This window comes from Papaver somniferum, unplaced genomic scaffold, assembly GCF_003573695.1.
Source record: "Papaver somniferum cultivar HN1 unplaced genomic scaffold, ASM357369v1 unplaced-scaffold_43, whole genome shotgun sequence".
Lineage (NCBI taxonomy): Eukaryota > Viridiplantae > Streptophyta > Magnoliopsida > Ranunculales > Papaveraceae > Papaver > Papaver somniferum.
The window spans coordinates 483,114-507,644 of NW_020646860.1; the positions used below are offsets into that span (position 1 = coordinate 483,114).

The window sequence follows — 24,531 nt, forward strand, 5'->3', positions numbered from 1 at the left end:
TACCTAGAGAATTATTATGGTTGCGCACATTGATAAGGTTGATCAAAATACTACTAGTATGGACCACCCACATAGAGAAGATGGTTAGCACCACTGCCTGTATTTCAGAAGCAAGATACATCCTGAAACTCCACCACTGGATTCCCTACAAGCCAAAGTCAAAAGATCTGCACAGAGAAACCAACTTGCCATTGATTAAACAATAAGATTAGGTTTTGCAAGAAAATGATTAAAACAAGGCTAAATTTTTGAACTAGTAAGATCCAAGAGATAAGCAAATGTTAATATGATTCCTCGATCATTAAGTATGTTATCTACGCAATATAGGAACAAATATCATAACTATAAGATCAAAAACAATCCAGAAATCATCAGAGAATATTAAAATGGCAGATTTTTTTTTGAAAACAAAACCGATTTTTCCTATGAGTTGACTCATAAAGTCTCCTGATCCTCAAAGCTCATTCTTCAGTAGGTAGTTTCAAAACGAAATAATTCAACCGATTCATTAACCACGTTCGAATTTTTGCACAAATCTCATCTTTATATTATAAAACATGAACATACGAATTGAAAGCAAAAAGAAGGAATCTGTTCCGACATCCACGAAGAAGTTATGATCAAAACAGTCGAAGAAATGCCAGATTTACAATCGGTTTACGTGACCACTTATGTAAACCGATTCTATCGGAAAAAAAATCACAAAAAAACTCTTGAATTTTACAATCGGTCTATGTTCCAAGTCTTTTAAACTGATCGGGTTTACAAGTGAATGAACGTATACCGATTCTAGGATGAAATTTTTCAAAGAAAATCATCCTTTTACATATTTTGATGATGATTTAAGATTAATTGATTTCTAGGTTAACATGATTAAACATCATGTCTCAAGCCTGAGCCTCAAACTAGAAAGGTTAAAATGGTGGTGCACTATTCCAACTTTATTTATTGGTTGGTCAGTTGCATCGGTAAGCCGAAAAATGTAAAAAAAGTGGATCAAATCCATGAGAGATCAGTTTCTAGCTTCCTATAAGCACGGCAATGACGATTGGATCAACCGGATCACTGCTTCACGGCTGCCAACTGGCCACCTGCCAAATGCGGACGCAGTTGGGCCGCACAACATGAGCCGACAAATTCTAATTTTTAAGCTATGAAGCCCGTTACAAAGCCCATAACTAATTCACTTTAACGGTGTACACCAGTCGTTGGATTCTACACACAACACCATCACAGACCGTATAGTTACATACTACAATGAACCACATAACACTGAATCAATATCTCCAAGAGAATAAAAAAAACCCTAGATATATAAACCAATCTTCTCTTCATTTATAAACCCTAGAAAGAAAAGAAATCTCTCACTTCCGCTCTGTAGGCAAACCTAATTTCTCTACCGCTCAAGAAAATTTCCAGCTAACAAGTGCGTTAAATCTATATTTCTCTTTGTTTTCTCTTGTTGATCTAGATTTTGGTTTCGATTTTGAATCTCACTTGGATGCTGAAACATCTTTTGTTGTTTGATTTTGAAAAGAGGTAAAGATGAAGGTTATTGGTGCTTACTTGCTTTTAGTTTTGGGTGGAAACACTACACCAACTGCTGAAGATATCAAGGAACTCCTTGGATCAGGTTAGTCTTCTTTGAACTTTTTCAAAAATCATGTCAGTTTTTTGTTAAATCTCCTATAAGTTTGCTTTTTGTTTGTTCTTTGATATGAAAGGTGTTTTGTTTGTTTGTTTGTTTGTTCGATTAGTAGATGATAATCTTGAATGGGTTTGGATTGTGTTTCTGTGTATGTGTATTTTCTAGGGATTTGGTGTTTAACAGGTTGGAATTTGATAAAGTTAGATTTATGTTGGATTTGAGTTCTGGTAAACTTTTAGAGTGGTAGTCGTTGTACGGTTACCTGCTAGATCTGGATAAATGGATTTATTTATGGATTTTGTTCAATTTTCATAAGGGGTTAGATTGGATTTTTCTTTTTTTGTTACTTTTTGTGGGATTCAGAAACATGGGGTTCTGCTTAGAATATGCAATTTGTTGGACTTAACGCTTGTTCTTCAACACGGGGTATCCTGTACCAATGCGTGTTCAGCAGTTCTCCCATTCTTTACACTCATGAGCTGAATCAGATATGTATGTTTTTCACCCTATTTTTCAATTTCGTATACTTGAATGGTTTTTATTTTCTGGGCGTTCTGTATTTTTGTCTCACATCAATTTTATATGTTTCTGGAAATTGTTAGTTCTTCTACCTTTGACATTAAGGTTTTGTTTATGTGGTACACTGTTAATCTTAAGGTTTTGTTTTAATCTTAAGGTTTTGTTTATGTGGTACACTGTTAATCTTAATTTGGATAGAGGTTGAAGGCACATGTTATCCTGTTTTCTGTATGTACAATACTTGCTTCAGTTTTTATTCGGACTTCAGTCTGTATATGGCCAATATGTTTGTTGGATATGTAAGTTGATTGACCTGATCTTCCTTGGGATTATTAGTGTTGTATCTGTTCTGAACCTGATGTTTCGTAATTCATAGCTCATCCGTGCTTCCATTTTCAATCATTTACTTGTGGCTGGTTAAAGATTTAGGCTTTGGTCGATGGACTCATGAGAGTTGTCTGTCTGCGAAAATACCTATCTAAATGTGCTGGAAATACCAATCCATTCTTAAGTTCTCATAGTAAGTGTAGGAAGAGTGTCCTCTTTTTGTCCTTGAAATATGATTGTCCGTAATGTTCAGCATTTGCTAATGCATGTTATATCCCAAACCAAGAAAATTAGCTGCCAGACTTGATTCATATTAGTATAATTGGTTGTATCTGGCATTGTTTGTGGAATCTATTGGATCACAGTTGAGTAGTATTGTTTTTATTTTGTTTAATTGGTTGTTTCTGTTCTTTGTGGAATCTATTAGACCTAACGAGACCTAACGATCTAGTTTTATTTCTATTTTGTAGTTGGAGCTGAAGCTGATGATGACAGGATTCAGCTTCTTCTTTCCCAAGTTAAGGACAAGGACATCACAGAGCTAATTGCAAGTGGAAGGGAGAAGTTGGCTGCTGTTCCTTCTGGTGGAGGTGCACCAATGGCTGTTGCTGCATCAGGTGGTGGTGCTGCAGCTCCTGCTGCTGCTGAGGCCAAGAAAGAGGAGAAAGTAGAAGACAAAGAAGAATCCGACGAGGTAAGCCCCCTTTCTTCTCCGTTCTCAAATTCCTTTCAGATGAATCATCTTATATTTCTTTGCTATCTGATTCTAACTTCTTATCTTACTCTACCTGCAGGAAATGGGATTCAGTCTTTTCGATGACGAGTAGATTGATGGGTTGGTTGCTGCTTTCTGTTCCAAATGAAACGTAGTTAGAAATATTAGTTATAAAGCTTAAGACTTACTGGACTTCAGCTTTAATTTTGAACCTATGTTTAATTTTTGTTCTCTTCTTCAGTAGGAGGAAGATGGTAGAGATTATTAGTAAAATATTGCAGATTTAGTAATTCTGGTTTTGATAATGCAGTGATTATAATCGATGCATATTCATAATCCATGCACAAAATTAAACAAAGTTTATTACTCCCGGTTGTTCATTTATTACCTTGTTTTTCTTCAGTTGCTTAACTGATTAACTTCCTTTCTATGTTTATTCAATCAGCCCTTTGTGACTAGAAGTGTTTCACAAGTTTAGAGTTTATGTGCAGTTTCATCTGTAGAACTGATTGAAGCCATTTTGATCCCACATCACCTTGACCAGTTGTTGCATTCACGTTGTGTCTAGCACCCCTGAACATTCTTAAACTTTAACATGAGAGTTTCACAAGTTGAAGAGTCAAATCTTTGATTGAAGCCATCTCGTTTTACACCTTAAGTTAATGTCTTACTACAAATCTCCCACCACCTGCATGCTCCTAAGATCTCCTCTACAAATCCCTTATTGGCACTGGTGCAACCGCAAATGTCCACCTCCTTTAACCAGCAGTAGCTTCTAAAATGTCAATGATGGATGTTGAATTTTTGCCAATCAATTCTGAAGCAGAAGTTGCAGTGAAGAAGTTTACATTTGAATTTTTGCCATAATCAATTCTGAAGCAGAAGTTGCAGTGAAGAAGTTTACATTTAGAAGGATTCGCTAACAAATTATAATCTTCGTTTCTCTTGGCAGCACATAATGTTCATTTCTAGGTTTTGCAATCCAACTATAATTTTCTGAAAACATTTTAGTAAATAATATGCTGTCCAGTTCATTCATTGTAGAAATACTATTTCTATTCAGACATGTGCACATTACAGAACCATCTTTTTTTCCTTTCTATTTTAGAATAGATGTAACATTCTTATGGTAATATACAGAATCAGTTTATTTTCAATTTTCTAAATACTTGCATTTACAAAATCTAACCTAGACACATATACTGATATGAACATTTGCAATTTCACTAAAGGATTCACAAACATTATTGCAGGCATCCAAAATCGACAAAAAGAAAACCCTAGTGTGATTCTGAACCTATCTATAACCAAGTTGAAGACTTTCCGCTAAAAGTCTTCCAACTTGAGACATTCTGTTGTGGAAGTTGGACAATTGCGCCTGCACTGCGTCTCTTCTGGTGAATCGGTTGTTGGAAGTACATCATATTGAGCTTTCGGCAGCTCTGGTGGAAATGTACATCTTACCAAAGCCCAGTTTAAACCTTCAAAAAACCGGTGATATCGGATCTCAGTAGCCCCTTTGGCTGATCCAAGACGGTTATCAGGATCCTTCACTAGAAGACCTGCAATCAGATCCCTTGCATGACAACTGATGGATGGAGTTTCTGGGAACTCGAGGCTTTGAAATACTACATTGGCTAAGGTTTCTTCATCTCCTGCTCCTTTGAAAGGCGTTTTACCAAATAAAAGCTCGTACATAAAGATTCCAAAGCCCCACCAATCAACTGCATTGCCATGACCTTCTGCTTTAATTATCTCAGGTGCCAAGTACTCAAGGGTGCCAACGAATGAGTTTGAGCGTGCGCTAGTTGGTTCCGCCACGAGCTGTGGTAAACCATTGCCAACATCTGCTGGATCTGGGGTTAGATTTTGCTGGGTTTTATTTGTTGAGGATTTAACTTTAGGTGTGAAGCATGGAACTTGGACCCAAGATGGTCGAGGACAGAACGGATCTATGCACCTAAATGCCATGCATGGGCGTGAAGATAATTCTTTGGTAGGCTTCTTGATGGCTGAAGTTGATTTAAGAAGTTTTGGACTTACTGCAGATCTTAGGGATAAGTCAAAGTCGGAAAGCATGATATGACCGTCTTCTCGAACCAGAATGTTTTCAGGTTTTAAATCTCTGTATACAACCCCAAGCATGTGCAGGTACTCCAAAGCAAGTAAGACTTCCGCAAGATAAAACCTGCAAACGAAAACAAATTATTTCAAAGAAAATTCTGATGCAAATGGATGGTCAAGGTTAATACAGTTCATTCTTTCCCCCCGAAAAAAATTTCCAGCTAGAATCTCAAAAAAAAAAAGAGAGGTAAGGGTATACACTATACCTGGCCACTGGTTCAGAGAAACTTCTACAGGGCTGTCTCTGTCTCAAGATATGTAGATCACCCCCTGGGCAATATTCCATCACTAAGCATGAATATGTTTCTGCAGAAAAATGAGAAAACAATGTAGGAAGAAAAGGATGATCAAGCATTTGTAGAATTTCTCTTTCAGTTTGTGCCCTCAGCAGTTTATTTTTGCTACCCAAAAGTTCATTATCGACTATTTTTAAAGCGAATAGAAAATTTGTTCCTTTCAATTCTGCGAGATAAACTGTCCCAATGTCTCCACAACCAAGTCTCCTCACAAGCTTGAAGTGCTTCAATTCTAAGCTTCCATGCTGCTTCTCAACAAGGCGAATGGCGTCCCATCTTAAATCCTTTGACATGTGAGGCCTACTGATAATACACGCTACTGCACTTTGATTACTCTCCTCGCTGATCATAGTGCTACTGCTGTAGTCAGCAATGCTACTTTTAGAGCTAAGGGAGGATTCCCCCTTCTCTCCTGATGTTGAGCAGCAGTTACCCACTTTCGCATCTGCAGTCCCATCACTAAAATTGTATGTACTAAGAGGTGGTTTACTTGAAAGAGGGACTGTATTAATTTGATCCACATCAATACCGAGATTAGTACCGCTGGATGCTGGAGAATCAGAATTCTCCACGGAATTCTTCTGAGTTGGATGCAAGCCAACGCCATTTCCTTTTTCCTCTGAATTACACCTAGAGGGTGATGTAGCTGAAACTTGCTTTGATTTTTTGATCAAGCTCTTCTTCATGAAAAGAGGCTTCATTCTGCGCACAGTGTTAGTCGCGGATCTGTTTATTGCACTGCTAGAAGGAGAGCTAGAGATAGATGGTGATTCATGCGCAACTTCTGTTGAGGTAGGAACAATCTCCTCTAGTTGTAATGTCCTTTTACTGGTGCTGGAATTCAGCTTTTCTTTCTGCTTTAGTTTCCGCACTGACATGTCTTTTCCACGCTCAGATGGAATAGAAGCATTGCCATGTTCCGAAGACGCTTTGGTAAGTGATACCGTACTTGTAGTTGCACCAGTAGATTGAGATGACAAATGTGCAATTTTCTTTGATGACTTTATTTTAGGCTTTTGTTTCGATTCAGAGACCTTCTCAGAGGTATTCGTGCTGTACTTTTCAGGAACATGAGATATTTCAACCAAAATTTCTTTACCTTCCTCCGGGAGAAGACCAGAGCCATCCGCCTTGACGACCACTGTTTTATACAACCTCTTGATAGCTCCAGCTTCTGAAACCCTAGTTAGTCCTGTGGGCTTTGATAACCTTTTCATAGCAGCCATCTCCGATGCATGGGAAATCGACAATCCCCTCAGCGCCTGCTTCAAAGTACCACATTCAGAAATACTAATACCGGATGCCTGAGAAGGACCAACTCTAATTGGCATTTTTAAGGCACTCCTCCGCGAAACTCTCAGATCGATTGCCTCAAATAGTTTATTAAGCTCATCCTCCATCGAATGGTACTGCCCAGCTTTTGCTGACGGAAGTTTTCGAACTTTTCCCTCCATACCCAACTCAAAACTTGGGGGACTAGCACCTCTATGCCGTTGGATGCAATCAAATTCTTCCATTGCTTCAACAATTTCACAAGTACCAGGATAAGGATCCATTAATAATGCTGTCAGTTTGTATCTTACTTCTCCACACGATCAAGTTAATACACCAACAAATAGAAGAATTTGGTCCCGCAACCACAATTTCCTACAGAAATGCCCAACATACAGGACATGGTTTTTTTGCGCTATTCTGAATTCAGAGACATGACCGGTCCATTAAAAACAATCAAACCGCATCACTTCAACTCTGGCATGCAAATCAACATTCAGATAGACGTAAGCCAAACAAGAACTCCACTATAATCAGCAACTAATATACAAAGCCGTAATTTCAATTTCCAACCACACATTTCTAAATTCCTTAACGCCGAATATTACATAAAATGTAAAACAATCAAAGCACTTCACCTTAATTCTGCCATGTAAATGAGCATTCAGATAGACAACTCCACCGTGAGTCAGTAACTAAATTGAAAACTGCAATCTCAAATTTCTAACCACGTCATTTCTTAATTCTGTAACCCCCGAATTTCACATAAAAGTAAACAAATTATCTTTTTCATTTCTTTGTAGAACTTAAAATTATCAAACAGTTAGGTTGCCAAATTCATGAAAGTGGAAGAAGAAGAAGAAGTTAGGTTAATCGGCATAACAACTAAAGTTTCACCAGGGTTTTAACCAAAGTGAGCATAGGTCAAAAGTGCAAGTCAAAATTAGGATTCATGTTTCCCGAAACAATTCAACCAATTCACCCTGGATATGACCAAAATTCACCATAGAAAATCACAACAGACTGATCTAAGACACAATTTTGCAAAGATTTTACCAGGGTTTTAGCTAAATTCAGCAAAAACTCACTATCAAAATTCACGTTTCTCTGAAAAACTTCAATACAAATTTCACCACAGTAACAATCATAATACGCCGATCTACTACTTGATTACTAAAATTGTAATGATTCCGCGTACAAAATACAAGTATTACTAAATAATCCTCACCATAACCAACTTCTATAACTGAACAAACATCAAATAAATTATGTCCCAACACCCCATTAAACAGAAAAAAAGCAAAAAAATTACCTGAACCATCTGGGATTGCTATACTGAATCCAGCTAAACTCCAACAGAGAAAATAAACTTGTTCTTGGCAAAAAGAAGTTGTAAAATTTGATAAAGACAAAGAAGAAAAACAACAAGATCAAGAAATGAAACAAAAAGGTTGTGGAATTTAGGGATTTATTAGGTTTTCCAGAATGAACACTAGTAAATGAAAGTAGGGCACGGGAATTGAACTGGAAAATGAAACGGAGGAGCTGCTACAGCACAGCCTATAATACAATTCACGAGAAAAGAAATGGCGGAAAAATGAAGAATAGCGTCATCCCGGGGAGGATGTTTGTGTGGCTTAGTAAAGTGACAGTTCGACAGGATCGACAAGGTAAAGATATGGGGAGGAGGGGAATGTTTTGTGTCTACCTTAAGGAAGACGAAAACAGATAAAGGAGCGGACGAGAAGGGAGACGCGACTCGAGAGATGATTACATCCACTTTTTGGATGCATATGGCTTTTGTCGGTCGGGCTGTCTTTTTTTTTTTTTTTTTGAAGCTACAAAGGACGGAGTGAGTCTCCACGAGCTAACCTTAGGCCAAGCATTATGGTGGCTTATTTCCCTTCCCCATCCATCATATGTGGGGAAAAAATCTAATTTGGCAACCATTATTTTCTCCAGTATCCCTATTTGTGTAGCGATTAGAAATAACTCGTGCCGTAACGGCACGACATGAGGTTAACAGAGAGTTCTAATAACTATCTAGAGATAGCTCGTATCGTAACGACACTGCTTTAATATGATATTTGACTGGTATAGTTTTTCTTTTTTTCCGGATTTTCAATCGTGTTCCTTTGTAAGATAGTTTTTTTATTTTGTTTTAAGCGAAAATGATGTCTATAAATACATTGTAAAATTATTCATACACATTATCCAAAACCGAACACAAGATCATTTAAGAAATAGCGTGTATGCATATCTCACTTATGAGTTATTAATAAAAATAAATAAATAAATCTCATTTCCCATTAGATTCATCATGGCAGCACTATATCCAATTAATGCATATGTGATTGGGCCGACCGACCGGAGGGTCCGAAGGGAGAGAGTCCCTTTTATGGCCACTTTTTTGTAAAATGAAGGGTAACACAAATGTTCAATTTGATAAAAAGATCGGGAAGGTATATTCCTAAAAGATTCCCGTCACACAATTTTATTTGGTTACTTTTTCACCAGACAAATATCCCTTCCTTTTACTCCAATTACTATAACTATTTAAATATCCAATTATTATAACTCGGAGCGAAAGTATCATTTTTTTTTCTGAAACGGTGAAAGTATCATTTTTTTTTGAAACAGAGCGAAAGTATCACTTTTTCTGAAACGACGCGAATGTATCACTTTTTCTGAAACGGGGCGAAAATATCACTTTTTCTGAAACAGGGCGAAAATATCACTTTTCTGAAACGGGGCAAAAGTATCACTTTTTCTGAAACGGAACGAAAGTATCACTTTTTCTGAAACGGGGGGAAAATATCACTTTTTCTGAAACGGGGCGAAAGTATCACTTTTTCTGAAACGGGGCGAAAGCATCACTTTTTATGAAACAGAACGAAGTATCACTTTTTCTGAAACGGGGAGAAAGTATCACTTTTTATGAAACGAAACGAAACGAAGTATCACTTTTTCTGAAACGGAGGAAAGTATCACTTTTCTGAAACGGGGCGAAAATATCTCTTTTTCTGAAATGGGGCGAACGTATCACTTTTTTGGAAACAGAACGAAAATATCACTTTTTCTGAAACGGGACGAAAGTGGGGCGAAAATATCACTTTTTGTGAAACGGCGCGAAAGTATCACTTTTTTCTGAAACGGGGCGAAAGTATCACTTTTTCTGAAACGGTGCGAAAGTATCACTTCTTCTGAAACAGTGTGAAAGTATCACTTTTTCTGAAACGGGGGGAAGTATCATTTTTCTGAAACGGGGAGAAAATATCACTTTTTATGAAACGGAACGATAGTATCACTTCTTCTGAAACAGAGGAAAGTATCACTTTTCTGAAACGGGGCGAAAGTATCACTTTTCTGAAACGGGAAAAATATTACTTTTTCTGAAACGGGACGAAAGTATCACTTTTTCTAAAACGGAACGAAAATTTAACATATTTTACCGTCGTATTTTGATTCATGCATCCACTAATTTGGTTATGCCTCAGAAATAACATTCTGACGATGTATAACGCGTTATGCATCGCTGTTTCGTTTTTTTTTTAACGGTCGAGCATCACCACCGTGGCGGCGGTATTCTAGTATAGTATGATTTCATTTAATGTTTTTTTGAATATCTTGAGTTAAGAGGTGATGCAATAATTAAAAATTAATAAATTTGGATTCATAATGAAAGGGATTACAGAAACGACGACCGTCAGATGTCTTTCGCTGGGATGAGATTGGGATGATCGGATACAACGTTTGTCTCTCAAAATGTTATCCGACCGTCCAAACTCAAATGTCCTTTCTGTTTTGTATTATAGATATCCTTTTCGTACTGCGCAAAGTGGATCAGATTTGATCCCCTTGTAGGGAAGGGAATCCGTTTGAAAGACTGTTTTACCGTGTGATTGTAAACGGATAGTCAATATTCGTTTGAGATTTAACTTTTTTTTTACTCTTGGTTTTTACTTTTAACTCTTTTATTTCCACTAAAACTCTTTATTTCCAATTATATCTCCATTTTTTTTTCTCTTCAAATTCTTTTAGCCATAATAAATATTTATCTAAATACATAGAAATTAAATTTGGAAAAAGAAAAAAACGGAAACTGAGTTTCCGTTTGGCACTATTCACACAGAAGGGAAGGGATGAAAACAGACCACAGTGAAGCTGCCTTTTGAGCCATATCCCTTCCTTACATTTGAGGGATAAGGAAGGGATGACCTCTCCCATAGTGCTTGGCCTTATAGTGTTGTGGCCCCTAGTTAGCAACTTCGGGGTACTGCAAATTTCGAGTATTATTCATTTTGGGGAAATGTAAATCCAGTCTACTGTTCGGTCAACGGTTTGTGATTCGAGAATCATTCAGAACAGTACACGTAATTTATGATTCGTATTAGGAATACAAATTTGGCACACAAAATTACTTATACAATATTGTGTAACATAATCTCGCCTTAGGTACTTTGGTTTCGTGTGTTAAAGTAATTATACGTATTATATGCAATATAATCAGCAAATAACATGTAAGTTGGTGGTGTAGGCTAGCATTGGTGTATGTAAGATTTTAAAAGTGAAAAATACGATATAAACTTGTAATTTAGTGATGACGTGGCAAAGTATTGTACAGACCGCATAGTTCGGTGATTCATAAATACACATATAATTCGTTTTAAGTTAGAAATTCGCAAATCTAAGGATTCCGAAAATACGGACGATACGTACGGATTCAGACGATACAGACTGATTCGTGAATAATATGAATATAATTCGCGAACTTACTAACCCGGTTGTGGTCTGTGTGAGTAAAAAAATCGAAAATTAGTTTGGAAAATTTTCTGAGTAAAAAATTCTTTTACTCATAAATTAGAAGTTAATTCCGACTGTTGAAATTAAAAAATTCAGAAATTAGATTAGAAACATATTTAAAACCACTTTTAGAAAGGAAAAAATCAGCTTTTTGTGAAGCAAATTGTCTTTTCTTCTAACTTTCGAAACTGAGTTATGCTTCTTCAGAAACAAAAGCAAAAATATTTGTGGTATCCAAATAGGTTGTACCTGCCACGGAAATTGGTTGATAATCCGTTACCTTGAATTAGTTTTCTTTTATGGTGGGTTTGGATATAGAATTTTAAAGGTGGGATGTATGGGTTCATGGGGTTTGGTGGAATTATGTTTCCTTCGTTATGTTTCGTTGCCCAAATCCCTGGAATCACGTTTTCCACGGGATTCAGTTTTCCAGCAAATCCTTCATATGGAGTCTGACCCCTCCTCCCTAAGATTTGCTGGGAAACTTATCAAGGGATTTATGAACCCACTTTTTTTAACTATAAATCTCATATATATACAATTTTAGGATTCTAAGGGTAATACCAAACAGTATATCCACTTTAAAACAAGATAATTCTATGAATCTTAGGAATTTTAAATGAGCTACCAAACACAATTTTAGGATTCTAGGAGTAATACCAAACAATATATCCACTTTAAAACAAGATAATTCTATGAATCTTAGCTTTTTAAATGAGCTACCAAACACATGAGGGATTTACATGGAACCCATAAATTGTAATCCCGTAAGATTAAAATCCTGAAAATCCTGAATTCTGCAAACAAACCCACCATTAATTTTTTAGCACTTAATTATCGAATTTAGTCCGTCTTCGGTGGCTGAAAAGTATGTCCCTAATGGGATGAGTTATTGAGTGGAATTTATATTTTCTTCGGTATTTAGTATTTTATGAGTGCACCATTACATGACTTAAGAAGATTGTTTTGATTGCTTTTTTGTGGCATAAGGTGGGCTTTCAGGTCTTACGTAGCTCTGATGCCATGATAAAACATGAGCATCAGAGAAAAACTAAACAGGTTATGAGAAATTCTCTTGCAATACATTCATTAGATGCGCAGAAGCCACTATATATATACAGAGATTACAAAGACAAATATATGGAAAGCAAAATATACAAGAGATACAATGTTATACAATGACAACATCTTACTATATATGCAGATAAGGAGAAGATACTATAAGATACTATAGTATCTGGAGAGGAGATAAAATAACATCATAACACCGTTCAGATGATCTTGTGTAAAAGGTGTGATGAAAGTGACCGTCATAATTTATCTTTTCGGCCACTTCTTGGATTGGTGAAAGCCGACTAGCTAGATAAGCGTAACATATTCAATTATTTTTTTGTCACCCCTTGGTGAAAAGAAAAAGCCATACACTACAATCTTTAAACTAATACATTTTTTAATCAGTGTAATGGTGCAAATACATCTTTTAATCAGTTAGGAATCATTCATTCATCCTCGTGTTTTAGCTTTTTACCCTGAGTTATAAACCTTAATCCAGTTATTCATCTTTCATCCTCCTGAAAATCATGTCACACGAAGATTCTCAACCTATTACTGCAAGATTAGATGAAACTAATTACACTCATTGATCTTTTGTTGTGAAAAGTTTTCTCAAAGGCAAAAGCATGTGGAAATACATATATAGATGGGACAGAAAAACAACCAAAAGCATCTACTTTTATCATCAAAGAAAAGGGAAAAGAAACATCAGAAAGTGATGTTTATCCTGAGAGATAAATAATCACATGATTCTGACATGGATCGGAAACACAGTTAGTTCAATCAGTATGCAACTTACCAGCTTTGAAGTTGCTAAAGATGCTTGGTACTTTCTTGCAAAAAGGTACACACAGATTAACTGTGCTCAAAGATATAAACTTGAACAAGATATTCGTTCTATGAAGCAACCACTAGATCAATCAATTTCTGATTTTCATTCTGAGATGTCTGTGATTTGGAATCAACTTGCGCTTATGGATCCAAAATGGAAACTGACTTGGCAGTATGGGAAAGTATAGAGAAGAGACAAGACCTGTTCAACTCTTGATGGCTCTACGAGAAGAGTTTGAATTAGTCAGCGGTGTTATTCTCCATCGTTCACCTCTTCCATTTGTAGAAACTGCTTTATCTGAGCTGATTAATGAAGAGACACACAAATAGATCAAGCCAGAGATCTCGGGAGTGTTTGCTATGCCTGCGTCTCGTCCAAACATCAACAACCATAAGAATAGTTTCTCAACACAGCGTGATTCTTCACAACCTACTTGTCATAACTGCAAGAAGACTGGTCATATAACAAAGAATTGTACCCTGCCACCTGCTGCAATACCACAAGATACTCCTACCACCCAATGCAATTACTGCAAATAACTTGGAATACTAGAAATTGCACATCTCCAACTTCTAGGAATATGCGGAGATTAAATGCCTATGATGCAACAAGATTTAATGGTCCAAGTAGATTCTCTGTTGCACCAGTCCCATATGCTGAATCGGTACCATCTGCACTACATCAATAAACCACTCCATTTGATACATCATCACCCAGTCTTGGTGACATACATGAGATGATTAAACAAGCTCTTTCGGTTAGTAACAATACTGCAGATGCATCTGTTTTATGTACTCCTCAAGTATTTTCAAAATTGGATGGTCTCTAAACTCTAGAGCATCCAATCAAATAACTTATGATTCAAAAGTTTTTGATAGTCTTTGTCCAATTGTTGCTCCGAAAATTCACACTGCTGAGGGAACAGTTGTAACTGCCAGTCACATTGGGTTGGTTAGAGATTCAAATAACATTTGTGTACCAGTGTTCTACTTGTTCCTAAGATTACAATGAATCTCATCTCAATTGGTCAACTATGTAATCAGGGGTTTAACATTATTTTCTCTCCCATTGGTTGTGCTATTCATGATCTCAAAACAGGGAAGCTAGTTGGGATAGGTCGTAGAGTTGGTCGGTTGTATCTTCTCCAGACTCTGATTATTCCATCAAAACTCAGAAATCATGTTTTTGCTACAACTACCTCATCCCACTCCACATCTCCTTTCATGTCTTGGCATTCTAGACTAGGTCATGTTTCTTTTTCTCGTCTTTCGTATATGGACAATAAAGGTCTACTAGGAGACAAGTAGACAAAGAACCAAGTTACATATCTTGTAAACTGGAAAAATAACCAACACTTTCTTTTAATGCTAGTACTTCTATATCTATCGAAACTTCTGCTGTTATTCACTCTGATGTTTGGGGTAAATCTCCACTGATGTCAAAAGAAGGTGCGTCATACTATATATGTGAGTTTCATTGATGATTATTCTCGATAAACCTGGGTTTATCTATTCAGTTCAAGAACATAATTCCTTAACTTGTACGTGAACTTTTCAACTATGGTTAAAACTCAGTTTGGTAAAACAATCAAAATCTTTCATGCTGATCAAGGGGTAAATATATATCCAATCCTTTCAAGGATTTCCTCAAAACTCAAGGCACATTGTTACAACTGTCTTGCACTGAAACTCCAGAGAAAAATGGAGTTGGATAATGCAAACACCGTTATATTATTGAAACAGCTAGGACTTAACTAGTTTCTGCGTCAATTCCATCCAATTTATGGGGAGAGTCAGTTCTTACAGCAGTTTATACTATCAATCGTGTTCCAACAGCTATCATAGGAGGTATTTCTCCTTAAAAATGTCTTTATGTTAAGAAACCTAATTACTCGGAGATTAAAGTCTTTGGTTAAACGTGCTTTGTTCTCCTTCCTGAGCGTGAACGCAATAAGCTTACTCAAAAGAATACTCTTTGTGTGTTTTTTGGATATGACATTGAACAAAAAGGATATCGTTGCTATGATCTTGTCAACATAAAACTTCGATTCTTTAGACATGTAACCTTTTGGGAAAAGTTTCCATTTTGGTCTCTTCCAAACAGTAAATCTTATTCTTTTGAGAAATTCACTTGCAATGATCCCTTATCTAGTGAAGTTAGCACTAATACGTCACTAGTTCCCGTGTCTAGTCATGAAACTGTTTCTCTTACAGATGATATTCATCAAATTCCAACTGTGTCCGACCACTCTATATATGACTGTCCGACCACTCTATATATGGCTCCACCTGACCATGCTGTTTTGGAAAGAGATTCTGATCCTCAAGTTGATGCATTGCCACCTCGCCATCGAAGACCTATTATCTGATTATCATTGCTCATTATCCACTGTTGTGTCTCTTTATGAACCAAGAAACTACAGAGAAACTGCAACAATACCATAATGGCAGGACTAAATGACAGAGGAGCTGAATGCACATAAAGAAGCTGGAACATGGGAAATGATAGATTCCCCCTGGAAAATCTGTTATTGGAAGAAAATGGGTCTAGAAAACTGAAACTAAGTCAGATGGGAATATTGAACGACGCAAATCTCGTGTTGTTGCTCAGGGTTATACTCAAGAATATGACATAGATTATGAGGAAATATTTTCTCCTGTTGCACGCATGATAACTGTTTGTACACTCATTGTTGTTGGTGTTGTTCGAGAGTGGGATATTCATTAAATGGATGTCAAAAATGCGTTTCTTAATGGATAATTACAAGAAGAAGTTTACATGTGATCTCTTCCTGGACTAGATCGTGCTCCAAAGTAGGTATCTAAACTTCGTCGAGCTCTCTATGGAATGAAACAAACACCTCGTGTTTGGTTTGAAAAATTCAGTAGTGCAATTCTTCAATATGGTTTTACACAGAGTTAATACGATTGAGCAATGTTTACGAGATCATCAAACAAAGGGGTTGTTATCCTTACATTGTACGTGGATGATATGGTTATCACTAGCTGTGACATTAAAGGCATATACAATCTTAAATCTCATATGAGTTCATGATTTCTGGATATGTGGTCACAAGTTTTGAGGGCTCAGTATAGGCGTCCGCTAAAGAGAGAAACCACGCAAAAGGAGCGAAGGGGTGTTCTTGAACCGAAGGAACAAAGCCAGTAAGCTCACAAGAGAGTCTACTATAACTATCTGGAAAAAAAAAGAGTTTGGTCCAAGTCTTCGATCTCATATGTAAGGTTCACAAGCACAAGAGGAAGGCCTATAACTTAGCCATTGTTCTTTGTCCATGAGAGGATAGAATCTACCTTGTTCTTTCCTTGCTATAGATGTTTGAACTAAACGGAAGGAGAGGTATGATGCTACTACCCAAGCGTTGGAGCTTTCATGTTTATAAGTATAGTAAAGACCATACTAATAGTCGGCTCAGCATAGCCAAGCCCCGCATTTTTCCCCCTCGCCTACTTTATTAAGGAAAGGTGAATCATCGCGAACATAAAACGAGGCATAGACCCGTCCTTTGATCGAGTTTGCTTCCTCTTCTCGCTCACATCAAAAATTTTGAGGCGGGTGGACACTAAGATGGAAGAGGCCCGCTAATATACCTAAGGTACCTGCTGCAATATTATGAGAGGTTATTCTCCAGGAAAAAAAGGATCAAAACCTTCTACACTCAGTAAGTAAACTCCATGTCCTCTTCATTCCAACCCCCTCCAATCCTCACATGTAGGACATATGATCGTTCTTTCAGACCTTCCTTCTTGCCATGACCTTCGAATTGCCAGCTTTTGTAATTTCTAGAATTCCAGTGAATGCTCTTCCTAATAATGGCAAGGCCTTACATCTAAAGTATGGCCGTTCTCGTCTCAATTCTTTCTCTCGAGCCCACCCCACCTGGAGATTCAATATCAAAGGTTTTGTTTCACTCATATAAATATCTGGTTTAGGTCATCATTCCGAATGACGAATAAAAAAGAGAAGAAATGCAATAAGCAAACCCTAAAAAATGCTGGGTGTACAGTGTCGCACAATGATCGGGTCCTTTTCAAGAAACGGTCTCATCCATGTAAGAATGAGGATTTCCTCTGCCAAATGAAGGATCTTGGTCCATTCAGTTATTTTCTTGGTATTGAGGTGAACAAATCAACTGATGGTCATTTTGTTTCTCAAGCTAAATATGCATCTGAAATCATTGCACGTTCTGGAATTACTGATGCTAAAATTCCATACACTCCACTTAAACTGAATGTCAGACATGGTCCTTCAAATGTAACTCTTTTATCCAATCCAACTCTATATCGATAATTGGTAGGGAGTTTGAACTACTTAACCATTACTCGACCTGATATAAGTCATGCAGTGTGAGCCAATTCATGTCAGCTCCTCGTTCTACTACTATGATGCTGTTCTTCGAATACTTCGTTATCTCAAGGGAACCTTATATCAGGGATTGCAGTTCTCTTCCAAATATGAACTTATTATTAGAGCAAACTCTGATTCAGATGGGGCTTCTTATTTTACAGATAGGCGGTCCATTACATGGTATTGCTTGTTCTTGGGAGATTCTCTTATATCTTGGAGAAATAAGAAACAGACTGTTGTATCTCGTTCAAACGCTGAAATAGAATATCGAGCTCTTGCTCATACAACTTCTGAAATCATATGGCTTCGATGGTTACTTGGTGACATGGGAGTTGTCATTTCTACACCTACACCTATATTTAGTGATAACAAGGCTGTGATTCAGATTACTCATAATGACGTATTTCATGAAAGAACTAAGCATATAGAAATTTACTGTCATTTTACTAGGCATCATTTTAAGCATGGAACAATTACTCTTCCTCATGTTAGCTCAGAATTTCAATTGGCAGATTTATTCATCAATTCACATCCTGCTCCTCGACTACAGTTTCCGTTATCCAGACTCTAATGAATGTATTGCAAGAGAGTTTCTCACAACCTGTTTAGTTTTCCTCTGATGCTCATGTGTTTATCAAACAACAGTTGTGTAATGTTTATCAGTCCGCAATTGGAATGCTTATCAAGCATTAAGTTAAAAATTGTATATGTTTTCAGTTCCCCCACCATCCGAATGCAAGAACGTATATGGATAACAAGAGCTAGAGTACATACCTATAACAAATTAGCATTCTGTCCATAAAAAAATGGCAGCGTGAATCCATTTTAACTTTCTCTTGTTTCACTTGTATAAATAGTGTTATCATCGTGCAATCTTCACGTCAAAACAATGACTTTTTTCTTTTTCTTTTTGGAGGAAATGAGAAGCAGGTCATTAGGTAACTCTCATTCATTTACTTAACAAGCAGGCATGAGCCTAAAAGTGTGACCTATATATATGAGCAAACTTCTCATAAAGGATGGACTTCATTCACCAGGGCCGTTCCTGAGAAAATTTTGCCCTGAAGCGATTTTTTTTTTATGCCCCCAAAATTTTTCTTTTAACTCTAATAATGAAAGATAATTACTTTGTTATATGAATATCTAAACAAAATACTTACAAAGTTGAAATATTAGACGCAAACTGTTTGCGAATGCAGACTCTAAATTCAAATCACTCTAAACTAATCAATAATAAAACTACACATCAAAATCCCAAAAACTTCAAAACCCTGACTCTTGTCTATCTATTGTAAATGAAGCTAATTCCGTAAAATGACCTGAGTTCCAAACTCGTCGGTCGGTGTTATTCTTTTTAATTAAATAGAAGAAGGAAAAAAATAAAAATCAGTAGCTTATACCTCGTAATTTATCAGAGTGCCTAAAGATGGATACAGTTAGAGACAATTCATGGCTTTTTCTTTGTATTTGATTTGGCATGTGCAATAAACCCCATTATACAATTGCACAGGATACAATCTCTTTAGGTGATAACTGGTACCGGAGATTAAGAAATACAATATATCAAAGGTGTGAAATTTTTGAACTGGGTTTCTTCATACCAACTAGTCTCCAAGTTACTATCCTTGTTTGGGTTGCTCATGGGGATGCGCCTATTCTTGATCCTAACTAACATTTAAGGAGAAAGATATATAATTTCTGAATCACATGACTTCAAAATTTGGACCAGAGATGATGGTTTTGTTCGAATCGATCGCAAGTACGGTGGACAACCACACTTTATATTCTTGCTGAGCATTACATCCTCCCAAAGAGGAAAATAAAAGGCGAAAGAATAGTTCGCTTTCTGCTTACTGCACGGCTGCCTCACACTTCGCTTATGCTTTTGATCGTTGTGGAGGTTGAATTACTGCGACGGTAATTTGAACATAAGGAATATTTACGGGTTATCGGATAAAAGTTGTAAACAATATTGAAGGCACTTTATATAGAAATCTCAGTATAATTCATGATTGTGTGATTGATTTCCTAAATATAGATGATTTAGAAAAGTTGTCTTGTGCCATAAAATCCAACTCAATCAGATTCAAGAAAAAAGTATCAATTGAAGAACTAATTTACCTATGTGAATCCAAATAGTATTACTTCAAGTCTCACGATGGCCAATATTATTCGACTGAATTATAAGTGTAGTGGGAAACCTCAGTTTCTAGAGGAGATTCTTGGTATAGTTCATGGTTGTTTTATCGACGTGTACTTAATGGTGCAGGTTGCTACCAGGTAGTATTGGACACCAAAGACGATTACGCTATTGTTTGACATCATGTGAGCTTTAGAACCGAAGGAAAACCTCTAGATTTGCTAGATCCCAGGTGATGAGACGCATCCAAATTGCATAAATGTTCTAGAAGATGTAGCTAAAAGACCCAAAATGGACCTAGCAGCACCTTGCACAAAACTTTGTTTTGTCAAATGCATAAGATAAGACAGACTTGGTTCAATCTGGCAAAATTGAAAGTCTTTAATGGGAGATATGGCGGCATTCGTCACATTGTTTTAACTTTTTGTGTTTTCATTTGAAGGCTATTATTGGGGCGTCACATTTCATTAGAGGGGGTCATCTAATAGGACAAAAACGGGTCACCCGTAAGTAATTTCAAAAATCCCTTATCTCAAATAATTGTGTAATGACCAACTAACCCTTATTTATTTAGTTAATTTTAATTAATTTAATTATTATCTAATTAAATTAAGAAGATGAATTTTGATATATATTTGTAAAGTCTGGGACAAAAGTTATGTGGGAAAAAATCTAGAGAGGAGGAAAAAGAAAAAATTGGAGATTTTTTTTCAAAACCTAGATTGTTTGATTTACTCAACAAAAATGGATGAAACAAGTTACAAATTCGAGGTGGGTGAATCTTTGTATGATAGAGAAAACAAATTTTACATTCCTCATGTTGGAGACCAAGAGATTGATGATTTGTTAGATGGTAGAGAGGGTTTAACACAAAGTGATGATGAATCTCCACCAATTGAAAAAATAAAAATAAAGTGAAGAACCAATGGTTGAAAATCAACAGGTACACCTCTACACTGTTCAATTTCGCTCAAAACTAGCTTAAGTACGTAAAAAATTTCAGATTTTTAGACTTTCATGGCAGATTACGTCGGGGTTGGGCTTGGTTTCCAACCGTAAGCTAGTTTTACGCCTGGGTTTGGTCTTCGTTTCCAACCGTAAGTTGGGTTTACGCCTAGGTTTGGGATAAATCCGAGCGTAACTGGTTTCCAATAGGACAAAACTTGATAATTACGCCTAGGTTAGATTCATCCAAAACACAGACGTAAATATTTTTGCATGGGTATTTATTACTTGTTTTACGTCTTGGTTAGGATTTTGGATTCCCAAACGTAAGTTAGAGCGTCTAGGTTATATTTTCATCGTTTCCAACCGTAATTGAAAACGTCTGGGTTAGAGGTTGAATTTTTCAACCGTAGCCCTTCCTATGCCTAAAACGTCTGGGTTCGTGTACCTTATAACCTGGACGTAATTCTAGTATTCTTTTTTTTTTTGACTAATATTGTGATATTTTGGTTGATAGATTGTGCTTCCACCTAGGCCAATGCCTTCTCAACCTAATGCAAACGAAATTCTAACCAAAGATTCATCCCATCACTATTTGAATGACTTGGTAAGTGTTTTTTTTCTTTTTAGAAACTAATGGAAAGATATGTTGCTCATTCACTATGTTTTTGTTTTTTTACTAACTTTGAGTTTTTGGAACATGTAGAGATGGAAAGATAAAGAAGATGCAAAGAAATGGGCTAGAGAACGTGGCAAGTCAATTATTTGTGTTATAGTTTGTAATGGATCGACAAATGACCGCCACTTTCAAATGGTTTGCGAGTGTAGTGGAGAAAGTAAAAGTCATGTGAAAAAGAGTACCGTATATGAACCAAAGACGAATAGGAAGAATACTACTTTCACTAAGAAGACTAAATGCCCGTTCAAGCTTCAATTCAAGCACAACAAGAAAAGTGTGAAAAGTGAGGAGTGGTATTGGTATTTGGAGAAAGTTGTATGCGGTTGTCATAACCATCCCATACCGGATACTTTGCTATCCCATCCTTATGCGGCGCGGCTTAATGATGACGAAAAACTCATTGTAAGTTCCATGACGGAAAACCGTATGAAACCTCTTGATATACTTGGTCATATAAAGCTCGTAAACCCAAAGAATGTTTCTACTTTGCCAACCATCTACAACGCCAAAACAAAATTGAAAAATCAACAATGGGAAAATAGAAATCAAATGCAACAATTAAGGCATTTGGGGGAGAAGTATAATTACTCGGTTTCCATAATGAAGATGATGATGAACAAATAAAGAATCTCATATTGGCTCATCCCGAGTTTATACAATTGGCGCGGTCCTCCAATCAAGTACTTTTAATGGATTGCACGTACAAGACCAACAAGTATGAGATTCCGGTGTTGAACATTGTTGGACAAACTTCCACCAACTCTCCGTTTAGTGTCGCGTTTTTCTTCTTGGAAAATGAGCTTGAAGAGAGTTATGTGTGGGCACTAAAACAAGTGAAGTTATTCTACGTGGAGGGATATACTCCAAAGGTGATTGTCACCGACAAGGAACAAGCATTGTTGAATGCAATAGAGAGGGTTTTCCCGGATGCTCATCACCTTCTTTGCACGTTCCACCTATGGAATAACATTGAGACTAAATGTAAGACCATCATTCGTCCAACAAAGAAAAGTCAAATGGAAAGAATAAAGAAACTACCGGTTGATCAACAAAAGGAAGCCAAAGAGAAATTTAAGAAGGATGATGGGTTGGCGGAACTAAGATGGGCTAGTTTCCAAAAGGATTGGGAAGCCATGGCATATTCTCTCACCGTGGAAGACTATGAACTACGATCTCGTATGGTATTGGCTAGTTTGAGAAGTTATCCAACTATGGTGAAATACTTGGTGGACAATTGGTTGGATCCGCACAAAGAGAAGTTCGTCGCCGCATTCACAAACCAATATAGACACTTCGACAACCAAGCTACAAGTACGGTGGAATCGTCTCACAACCGGTTGAAGAAGAAGCTTCATAGTGGTGATGGTGGATTTGTTACGGTATCCAAGCCATGCACGCCTATTTCCTCCGTGATCTCGATAGAGTTGGGGAGTTTTTTGAAAAAAACCGATCTAGTAGACACACTAAATGGAAAGACAACGCTTGGCTTCATGGAATTAATCATAAAGTGTCGCATCGTGCAATTGATTTGATCATGAAAGAAGTGATACAATTTGAGGCGGGTAACTATGACGGAAGAGAGTGTGTTTGTCCTAACATGACAAGTTTGGGCCTCCCATGTCGGCATGTCATATCCAATTACAATGACAAAGTCATTCCGATACAAGATGTTGATCCCTTTTGGCAACAATTATCATTCCATGAAACAATAGTCGATCAAGATTTTGGAGGAACATTTGCCGATACTGAGATCGGAAAAGCGCTAGCCGCGAAATATGATACATTAACACGGGGGCAGAGGCAAATATGGTTGAGTAACTTGAGTAACTTCGTATACCCACAAACTAGGAACAATATGAAGAAACCACCTAAGAGAAAGAGAAAGGGGAGGCCTTCTACGAAAAAAAGAGGAGTGTAGTAAGGAAAAAGACAAAGGAATTGTTGGAAGAATCAAAGAAAAGAGATCCTTCGGATTATGAGTTGTTGAAAACAGTGGTGATAGGTTACGTATGCGGAAATCATTTAACGAAGAATCGGATAAAACAAGAAGAGTGGTGATGGATTACGTATGCGGAAACCATTTAGTCGGCCTCCAAATGAGTGAAGGATGCCCTTTACCTCCATTATTTGATTGTAATGAATGGTCCAAGTCTTGGTGTATTATAGTCAAGGAGAGTTTTGAATTTTGGAAGGCATTACAAATGTCAAGGAGTAATGTCTCATTTGCATTGATGAGCGATGATGAGGATGACTAAACGTTCGTGAAGGGTGGTGAAAATATTTTGAATGACTCACTAGGAATAAAAGATTTTGAAGATATTCTCTTAAGTATTTTGTTGAATGTCTAGATAAGCAAAAAATAAGATGGTTGGGCATGTATGTTCAACTTATATATAAAACCAAGATGTGTAACGGCTCTATTTTCAGGTAGTACAAGTTCCCAACGGCTCTATTTTCAAAATTCAGGTAGTACAGTTCCCAACGGCTCTATTTTCAAACCAAATAGAGAAGAAAAAAAACAGCAAACTCAATTTAAAAACGACGTACGCCTAGGTTTTAGAGAACACGAACCTAAACGTAAGCATATGAGCCAAGCAAAGAAGGCTTCTGCCATGGTTACGTCCAGGTTGGATAGAAAATAAACCAGGGCGTAACTCTGAGAAACACTTTCTGTCAGGCTTACGCCTAGGTTTTTTCTACCCTGAACCTGGGCATAAACCTGCAAAAATGCCAAAGCCAGTTGTGTTCAGTCTTACGCCTCGTTTTTGCCTACCCAAAACCTGGGCGTAAATGTTCCTGAGTACCTAATTTTG

General features: G+C 37.0%; 2 protein-coding genes across 3 annotated transcripts; one reads left to right on the forward strand and one right to left on the reverse strand.

The window, feature by feature from the left end:
* Nucleotides 1–1,309: 1,309 nt before the first annotated feature.
* On the forward strand, nucleotides 1,310–3,596 carry LOC113342555 (60S acidic ribosomal protein P2-like). The gene is made up of 4 exons (XM_026587066.1): nucleotides 1,310–1,426; nucleotides 1,538–1,633; nucleotides 2,965–3,188; nucleotides 3,289–3,596. Exons 2-4 carry the CDS (start codon nucleotides 1,546–1,548, stop codon nucleotides 3,319–3,321), a joined length of 345 nt encoding a protein of 114 aa, XP_026442851.1. The 5' UTR covers nucleotides 1,310–1,426; nucleotides 1,538–1,545; the 3' UTR covers nucleotides 3,322–3,596.
* A 687-nt stretch (nucleotides 3,597–4,283) lies between these two features.
* Nucleotides 4,284–8,561, reverse strand: LOC113342533 (serine/threonine-protein kinase D6PK-like). Of its 2 annotated transcripts, XM_026587047.1 has the most exons (4): nucleotides 8,214–8,561; nucleotides 7,540–7,608; nucleotides 5,540–7,378; nucleotides 4,284–5,397 (listed from the first exon to the last, which is right to left on the reverse strand). In XM_026587047.1, the coding sequence occupies exons 3-4, from the start codon at nucleotides 7,183–7,185 to the stop codon at nucleotides 4,536–4,538; spliced, it is 2,508 nt and encodes an 835-aa protein (XP_026442832.1). In that variant the 5' UTR covers nucleotides 7,186–7,378; nucleotides 7,540–7,608; nucleotides 8,214–8,561; the 3' UTR covers nucleotides 4,284–4,535. The 2 variants fall into 2 exon arrangements, with proteins under 2 accessions (XP_026442832.1, XP_026442831.1); XM_026587046.1 differs by lacking the exon at nucleotides 7,540–7,608.
* Between the last annotated feature and the right edge of the window lie 15,970 nt (nucleotides 8,562–24,531).